The following is a 9,645-nucleotide window of genomic DNA, read 5'->3' as shown; positions in this document are numbered from 1 at the left end:
AGAAAATTTAGAGGGAAAGTGCAAGAAAGTTGGTTTTCCACGTCATTATTTATATTTTCCACCTATGTAATTCCACTTTCCCAAGAAAACAAGTGAACGGCGGAAAATGTCAAATCATGCCTAATCATTGAAAAATTTGGCTTACTTTCTTCTCTTTTCCTTTCTCAAGAAGGCAAGTGAACAAAGCCAAAATGATAATTTCACTTTTCCCATCATCTTTCACCCTCATTTGTTTGTCCGTCTCTAATAATGCATACATTTCTGCCGCTTCTGTTTGTCTTTTCATAACAATAAAGTTACTTTTGAGGAGAACACAACACAAGCAAAAGGTGTGGAAATGTAGTGATGGGATGGAAATATCTTGAAGTTGCTTTTTAAAGGTGGTAACTGTCACAATATGTTCGCTTTTAGGGGCAATTATGACCACGGTATAATACAATCTTTGAGTTCAATATCACTTTTAGACTCCCGATCAATTCTCATATTACAAAACAAGTAGGGCCTAAGCGTGTCACTTAGAGATTAATTATCCTTTCACTTTTCTGATTTAAGGACTGAAATTAAAAAACATGTGTTTTAGTGTGATTACAAGAAAGTGAGGCTGTTTTCTAGGCGAGCAACGAGGTGAAATGAACTCTACTTTTAGCCCTGTGGTTCAAGTTTTAGTTAGAGGAACCTTCAATTTATGATAATATTCCTCTAAATATAGAGATTTGCTAGGGAGCATCGCAGAAGGCATTCAGCGGGCAGCCTGTTTTATGAGAGAATAGCCACCTCAGATTAATTAACTTACTAAGACAAAATCTTTTGGAAAGTGAGCCTATGTGACTTCTCTCTCGTACAACAGCCGGTCCACGAAATGCCTACTGCGATTGTACCTAGCAAATCCCATCATAACATACTATTTCTTGCCAAACTGTGTAGATGAAATTTTTTGACAGCAAAAAGTTTTCTGCCAGAAATATTTTTCCTGTAATCCAAACATGGCCTGTAATGTAAATGCAACTGGTTTCTATTTTGAGAGAGAGAGAGAGAGAGAGACTTTTTGGCTGGCAATTTCATGGTCCTATTAATGATGGACGGTTGGAAAGATGTAAATACATACTAGATAAGAAACCCTGTAAAAAAATAAAGGTAGAAACAGTGACACGGATGGATGGATGGATGAGGAGAGGAAGACCACAAGCATGTTTAATGTCAATAATGATGTGAAGGGGTTTTGGAACCCAAAGCTTAATGGTTGGACAAAGATATAGCTAGATGGTCCACAATCAGTTGCTTTCCTTGAGAAACAAATCAAAGAAAATCAGAAATCAGTAAGAAGAAGGGAAGAAGCAAAAATGATGATGGAAGGAGGAGGAGAGGAAGAAGAATTAAGAAACCCCACATCCCCTTTACCAATATGGAAGCTTTACAACAACCCATTTTATTGTTCTCAACACCAAAATCATCATCATCACAACCCTCTCTCCTCTCGAAAGTTCGCTTCTTCAGTTAGAGATCTCAACTTCTTTCATACATCCATACACTCAAACCAATCCTCTACCTCTCTACGCCGCCAATCCGAGCTCGACCTGGCTCGAGCCCAGGTTGAGGATCTAAAGGCGGAGGTCGAATTCGAACGAAAAATGAGGAAAAAGGCTGAGTATATAAACAAGAGATTGGCCAAGGAGGTTGAAGAGGAGAAAAAGGAGAGAGAGGCAATGGGTAGTGTATGTGAAGAGCTTGCCAATGAGATTGCGGTTGCGAAGGCCAAGATTGTACTAATGAAGAGAGAGATGGAAGAAGAGAGGAAAATGCTTAGGATTGCGGAGTTATGGATGGAAGAGAGGATGGAGATAAAGTTGGCAGAAGAGCGAATTTTGATGGAGAACAAGCTCCCAGATTCAAAAAGAAGAGAGCTCGGACCGCTTGAGAGGACTACGAATTCGAAGGCGGAGGAGCAGAAGGTAGAGAAGAGAGGGGAGAATCCTCATATCAAGAGAGGGATTAAAGGGTTTGTGGAATTTCAAAGAGTGATTCGAGCAGTTGGGTTGAGAGAGAGGCAATCGAGTTCGAAAGTCGAGTGTCAGAAGGCTCAGATTCGGATTTTATCTAGACACAAGAGCTCAGATGGTCTTGCTGTTGGATGATTGGTTTTATGATTTATGTTTTCTTAGTTTTTTTTTTCCTTTCTTTTTTCTTTCTATCTGTGGATTTCTCATCTCTGTGTTTCTTTCTTTTGCTTTTGTGTTGGAGCAGGGCTATCTTTCTCCTTCACATTTCTTTTGATTTGGTTTTTGAGAATTTATTTTTGTGAATTGATGATGTGCAAAACCCAATACTAGAAGAGGGTGGATAATTGTCTGTGCTGCTATCATACATCTCTCTGTAACAAAGGCTTATCCCTTTGAATTGCAATTTGGAAATGGATGGACAGGAATCAGATAAACAGATACTGAATGAGCCACTAATGGGTGGCTCAGGTATAGCAAAGTGAGCTGCAATTGTGTTGCATATGTAGGCCTCGACCGTAATCAATCCAAATCGTTCACCTGTAGGCCCCACGTTGGATCTCCACCGATCCAAAGCCTTTCACTTGGCCAGCAAAGGATATTAAATCTCCATTTACATTGATTGGCCTGTATCAGTAAATGAGAGGTAACAAAAGATTACATGGGCAATCTGGTAGGAGACTAGAATCATCTGATCAAAGTGGTTGGCTCCAATTGGATGGATCGATTATGCAATTTTGTGATTATAAGAGCAAGGTAAGGGAGCTTGAGAGTTACACGGCCAAAAGGCCCGTATAGACTTGGTTTTCTTTTCCCGTTTTCTTCTCTCGAGCCTCTACCCTTGAAGCTTTACTCTTTTAGTTTACGATCTCTATACAAATGACTTCATGCTTACAGGCACAAAACAGTCCTAAAATAGCTAAATACATTAAACATTTTGTTGTAGTCCTCATGAGACTTTATGAATCTTAAGCAACATCATAAGAAGTCTACATTGACTCTTCGATCATATAGCGTAGACATTGAGGGCTCGTGTAGACTTGGTATTCTTTTCCCTTTATCCCTCTCTTGATCCTTTACCCTTGAAGCTTTACTCTTTTAGCTTACAATCTCTACACAAATGACTTCATTCTTATAGAGATTTTATATTAAGTGGGCGAGGATATCCACGGAAATCCATGGCTTGATAGGACGCATCCCAAAAATCTACTCCATACGGAACCCCAATTCATAACAATAGAAGGCTGAGCTAAATTATGATCGGGTTCGATCATAGGCAATCTGATAGGTAATGTTTTCATTGAGATAAGGATTTCTCAATGTAGACTGCCCAAATGGATTTGAAGGTGGAAGGAATGGTAGCAGAAGCTCACCAATATTTTATAACAAAAGATTATTTTTCTTATTTGACTTGCAGTGCACAGAGCACAGACCTCTTCTACCTAGGCATTTTAGTTATTTTATAAGAGAAAGGTATTTTGGTCATTTACTATGAGATAAGGCTATTTTGATAAATTTTCATCAGATAAAGAGTATTTTAATTATTTTCTATGAAATAAGGGCATTTTGGTCATTTTCTATGACATCAAAGTATTTTAGAATTTTCATTTTTCTTACATTTTCATGGGTAGGGATATTTTTATCATCCAGTCATTTTGCATGACATATGAGGTATTTTAGGATTTATGCATTTTTCTCATGGTAAATGATTTCTGCCTCTAGTGTTTTGATAAACATGCGCTCAGCTTGTTTGTCCTGTAGTATTTAAAGGGATGCCAGACGATATTACGGTTCTCAAAAAGCTCTTAAAACCCTTTAAATACTACACGACAAACAAGTGAGCGCATGTTTATCAAAACATTGGAGCGCTGAAATCATTTCCCTCTTTTCATTTCTAATGAGATAAGGGTATTCTAGTCATTTTTCATGAGATAAGGGCGTTGTAGAATTATTCCAATTTTAGGAATTTTTCTATTTGTCTATTAGATAAGGGTATTTTGGGAATCTTTCCTAAGATAATGCCATCATTCTCGTTTTCCAAGACATGAGATATTTTAGAAATTTATTCTTTTTTACAATTTTTCCATTTTCTATTTTTTCTCAGTTCCCATGAGGTAACGGTATTTTGCTCATTTTCTAAATGATAAGTTCAAGTTGGTCATTTTCTAAAAGATAAGTGCATGACACGGGGTAGTATAGAATTTATTTTCTTTTAGGGTATTTTTAATTTTTTCTTATTTTCATGAGATAAGGGTATTTTGGTCATTTTCTATGACATAGAGGTATTTGTTCTTATTTTATAATATTTTTATTTTAATAAGGGTATTTTGATTAGTATTCATTGAAAATATTTTAGGATTTTTTATTTCTTAAGAAGCTTACCATTTTTTCTATTGGTTTCTACTTTTTTTTTTTTTTTCATGAGAAGGCTATTTTGGTCAGATTCCATGAGAATTGAGATGGATTCTCAAGTGGATGTTCTAATAATAGAATGGGATTTTGGGGAGTCTATGTATGATCTAAATTTCAGACCTCCTGAGTAGGATTTTAGAGTGGAGGCTAAAACTCAGGTGAGTCTAAGGAGTTATTCCTCTAGTCCAAGGAGTTCTCTGAAGCACTCTAAGGTAGCAGTTGGTTGCGCATAAAAGTCTTTCTAATGAGTTACCTAGATTTTTATAAAAATTAGTTTTACCTGGTTTAGATTAATAATTGATGTGGAAATATATTTTAGGGTATGAGAGAATCTCTTAGTTTTTTAATTAAGGGCCCGTTTGGATGCCGAGAAGATTATGATTTGGATTTCTCACATTTGAAGCCCTTTTTGCGCTGTGATTTGGATCCGGATCAAATCCTTGGATTTCCAAATCAGCGACTGACAGTGAAAAAAATCAGATTTCCGAATATGTTGTGGAAATAAGTAATTGGAAATCCACAAATCTGGCAGTTTCCTTCACCCTCTTTGCTTCTCAACCTCTCTCATCCAGTAGGAAGTATCCCCTTCCCTCTCTCTCTCTCTCTCCCTCAACATGAGCTGGCTGATCTACTCATTTTGTAATCAAAACTCAATTCCAAATCCAAATACAAAATATGAGGTATCCAAACGGGCCCTAAGTGGATTTCACCTATGCCGACATGAATTGGATTTCACCTATTCTTAAGTTATTGGGTTCTCTTTTGGAAATTATCACCCAAAGCTGAGCTCAATTGGTTAAGGCTTTGTTCTTTAACTTCGAGGTCGAAGGTTCAATCCCAAGTTATCTATCAAAAAAACAAAATTTATCACCTACTTCTTACCTAAAATATAATATTAAAAATGTATTAGAAAATAGAAACCATTTTTCGTAAGCAAGACAGTGGTGTAAAAGGATAAAAAATTTCCCATCTCTAAGGTTACTATGAAACAATACAACCATCCCGATAGCTACGGCTCTCGAATAAATTGAAGAAGGAAAGTGTACCATAGAAGAAGTGAAATTTTGGATAAGACCTCCCCACCAGGTTTTGAGGGAAAACCTAGGGTAGAAAAGGGGATAGCTCTTAGATCAAAGATGCCTCAAAAGTTGAATGTTATTGATGGACCACAATGACTCCGATGGTGTGCCATGGAAGAATGTTCCAAAGAAGTAATACCCCCCAAACTCTTTATTTGGGACGCTCCCAAAGATCCCAATATGCATCCACCATGCCTATCCATTAATGTATCTTAGCACTCATCCATTAAGTGTTGAGCTACATCCATGTCTTATATTGGATCTTTGGGAACCCATTGTTTTTTCCCCTAATCATTGTCTCTAGTGTTACTTCAACGAATTTGGACCGTCTAAGATCCTTTGTTCCTCCTTTCTTTAGTTATGATTGTTGGAACCAAAAACTCTATAGTAACCACTCAAATAACTCTCGTTTTGAAAAATGATATTTGCACCATTGTATTTCTTCTACTGGATGAGGAGAAAGCTAAGGGGGGGGGGGGGGGGGGGGGAGAGAGAGAGAGAGAGAGAGAGAGAGAGATTCGTATATCTTTTATTTCACACCCCATGCATTATATAGAATGCATGTCATTTTCAAGGTACATAACATAACAACTAACACATTCAATACCATACATGCAATACAAAGAAAAACAATACAAGAGGATTTTCACAAATCTTATTTGCATGCCCTGATATCTTCGGATTTGCATGCGCCGAATTTTGACCAACCGCCAAAGATCTACCAATCTCAAGATTTGTCGGCAAACATTAAAATATCGATTTAATTTTAACAACCTCCCTTAAATCGATTTTTAAAATCAACAACACCGAGCATCAGTTTCAGTTTCTCAAATAATTCTGCCTTCAATGGTTTCGTTAAAATGTCTGCAACTTGATCTTCAGATCTGCAGAACTCAAGCTTAATTTCTCCATCTCTAACCAGGTCTCTAATATAGTAATACTTGATGCCGATGTGTTTACTCCTGCCATGAAAAACTGGATTCTTGGCTAATGTGATGGCTGACTTATTATCACACATTAGTTTGGTGGGGCCGTCAGGTTGATGCATTAACTCATTGAGCATTCTGCGAAGCCATGCTGCCTGACATGCAGCAGATGTTGCAGCCATGTATTCCGCTTCTGCTGTAGAAAGGGCAACCACCTGTTGCTTTTTCGAAGACCAGGAGAAAGCTTCGGCTCCGAGAAAGAAAGCATACCCAGAAGTACTTTTCCGAGTTTCTATATCACCTCCCCAATCACTGTCTATATATCCCAACAAAATGAAATTGTTAGAATAAGATTACAAAATTCCATGATCACGGGTACCACTGATGTAATGCAAAATGCGCTTCGCCACCTGCAAGTGTGACTGGTAGGGCTTCTCCATAAATCGGCTAATAATCCCCACTCCATAAACAATATCTAGCCTAGTGGAAGTCAAATATCTCAGACTACCAACTATGTTTTTAAAATATGTGGGATTTATTAGTTCTTCGATTCCTTTCGTCTTTAATTCCAACCGTTCCATAACTGGAGTCCGAATGGAATTGGGAGACTCCATCTTGAGACGCTTTAGAATATCACTGGCATACTTCTTTTGTGAAATAAATATGCCATCATCTGTCTGCTGTACTTCAATGCCCAGAAAGTAGGACATCAATCCCATATCTATCATCTCAAACTGGCAAGTCATAGCCTCCCTGAATTCTGCAAACATCTTTTCGCAATTTCCTGAAAATATCAAGTCATCAACATAAAGGCAAACAATAATGAGATCACCATAAGAGTTTGACTTGATATATAGTGTATGCTCATAAGGGCACTTCTGGAAATCATGCTGCAGCATATATGTATCAATGCGTGTGTACCAGGCTCGGGGTGCCTGTTTCAAACCATATAGTGCCTTCTTCAATTTGTAAACATGATTCTCATGCTCTTTCTTCACATAGCCAGGAGGTTGATCAACATAAACCTCTTCTTCAAGAACACCGTTCAGGAATGCCGATTTGACATCCCTTTGATGGATTTTCCATCGATTCTAAGCTGCAAGTGCTATGATCATCCGGATGGTATCCATTCTGGCAACCGGTGCGAACACCTCAAAGTAGTCAATTCCTGGCTTTTGCTTGTAGCCTTTCACTATGAGTCTCGCCTTGAACCGGTCTACCTGACCGTCGGGTTTTTACTTCATCTTGTACACCCACTTGACACCAATTGGCTTCTTCCCAGATGGTAAAGAAGTCAACTCCCATGTGTTATTCTTCTCTATTGCGTGGATCTCTTCAGCCATCGCCTGAATCCACCGTTCATCATTTGCTGCATCCTCATATGTGATTGGGTCACAATCTGCAAATAGACAAAAAGTTACCAGAGTTTCATTTGTTATGTCATCATCGGTGTCGTTGTCCTTGTAAGCGAGCCGGGAGCACCCGTGTTCGCTTTGGACGTGCCGAAAACTCATGAGCTTCTGTTTGTGACAGAGAAGTTTGTATAGGAGATGAATTGCTAGGTAAAGATCTGTCCATCTCTTTCCCGTTTGGTTCATTGTCGATGATGACTCCTTTCTGTTTTTCATCTTTCTAATTCTATGACCAGGCTTCATCTTCGATAAATATGACATCTCTGCTCACTATCACTTCTCCTGTTACTGGGTTATATAATTTATAACCTTTCGTGACATCACTGTAGCCGATGAAGATGCATTTGTGGCTCTTGTCGTCCAGCTTCTTCCTTCTTTCGTCGAGTGTATGTGGATATGCAATACATCCAAATACCCGCAAGAAAGAAACATCTGGCTTGTTGCCACTCCAAGCCTCTTCTGGAGTTCTTCCAAGAACACTCTTTGTTGGATACCTGTTCAACAAATATACAGCACAAGCAACAACTTCTGCCCAAAAAGACTTTGGCAGAGATTTAGCTTTTAACATGCTTTTGGCCATTTCAAAAATTGTCCTATTTTTTCTTTCAGCTATACCATTCTGTTGAGGTGTATAACTAGGTCAGTTGGCGTTGGATCCCTTGAATTTTACAGTAATTGTTAAATTCAGTTGAGGTGAATTCTCCTCCTCAATCTGAACTCAACGTTTTTATGTTAAAGCTGCTATGTTATTCAACAAGGGCTTTAAATTCTTTAAATTTTCCAAAAGCTTCGGATTTTTCTTTCAAAAAATATATCCATGTTTTCCTGGTAAAATCATCCACAAAACATGTACCTTTTCTGTCCGAGTGATTCTACCTCAATTGGCTCACAGATGTCTGTGTGTACCAACGCCAAAGGTTGCTTGGCCCTTCTTGCCTTCTCAACTGGAAAGGAATCTCTGTGTTGCTTACCAGGAAAACATGGATATACACCCTTCACAAGGGTGATCAGGAGCCTTGATCAATGGTAACCCAGTTACCATCTTCTTCTGGACTAGCAACTTTAGTCCGCGAAAATTCAGGTGACCGAACGACAAGTGCCATAACCAATCACTATCTTTCAACATTGTTGAAAGATTCATCACAATCTTTGTTTGAAGCATCAAAGGGAACATCCGATTTTTCATCATCTGCACTTTTGCAACCATTTTGTTGTTTCTGCCCTTAACAGTGCAAACTCCATTTTGGATGTCAATTTTGTGCCCTTTTTCGGAAAGTTGTCCAACACTCAATAAATTCCAAAAAAGTTCCGGCACAAAATAAACATCTGCAATAGTGACATTAGTACCGTCTTTGGAATGAATATTGATGTTACCTTTGCCAATTACAAAACTTTGGATTTATTCCCAAAATTGACTTCTCCACGAACCATCTCGCCCAAGTGTGAGAATAGCTCCTTTGTCCCACACATGTGATTGCTGCATCCTCTGTCAAGATACCAGGTATTTCCATGCTCTACATCTGGTTCGTCTGTCTTGCACGCAAGCAACATATTTCCTTCAACTTCGGTGGTGTTTGCATGCTCTGCCTGATCATCTGGCATTTTGGCTTGACATTCATTTCTGTAATGTCTAATCTTTTGCAATTAAAGCATTTGACATTAGATTTGTCTCGTGTTCCAGTATTTCCTCCACGATTTCCATCACTTGATTTTTCTTTGTTGGTGGGATAAAAATTTCCACCTCTTCCTCGACCGCGCCAACGACCTCGGCCGCCTTGATAGCCACCGCGATTTGATTAGACAATCCTACTTCGTAAAGCTT

The 9,645-nt window shown here is 38.5% G+C and overlaps 1 protein-coding gene across 1 annotated transcript; it reads left to right on the top strand.

Moving 5' to 3' along the window:
• The first annotated feature begins 1,134 nt into the window (after window positions 1-1,134).
• Window positions 1,135-2,356, top strand: LOC143876330 (protein BRANCHLESS TRICHOME-like). Its single transcript, XM_077378056.1, has one exon. It carries the CDS (start codon window positions 1,341-1,343, stop codon window positions 2,130-2,132), a length of 792 nt encoding a protein of 263 aa, XP_077234171.1. The 5' UTR covers window positions 1,135-1,340; the 3' UTR covers window positions 2,133-2,356.
• Window positions 2,357-9,645: the final 7,289 nt, after the last annotated feature.

Source organism: Tasmannia lanceolata, unplaced genomic scaffold (assembly GCF_043159265.1).
Source record: "Tasmannia lanceolata isolate RefF3 unplaced genomic scaffold, GAP_Taslan_0.1 ptg000002l, whole genome shotgun sequence".
Classification (NCBI taxonomy): domain Eukaryota; kingdom Viridiplantae; phylum Streptophyta; class Magnoliopsida; order Canellales; family Winteraceae; genus Tasmannia; species Tasmannia lanceolata.
The sequence above is the reverse complement of the archived record's forward strand: the minus strand, read 5'-3'. Positions and strand labels throughout refer to the sequence as shown.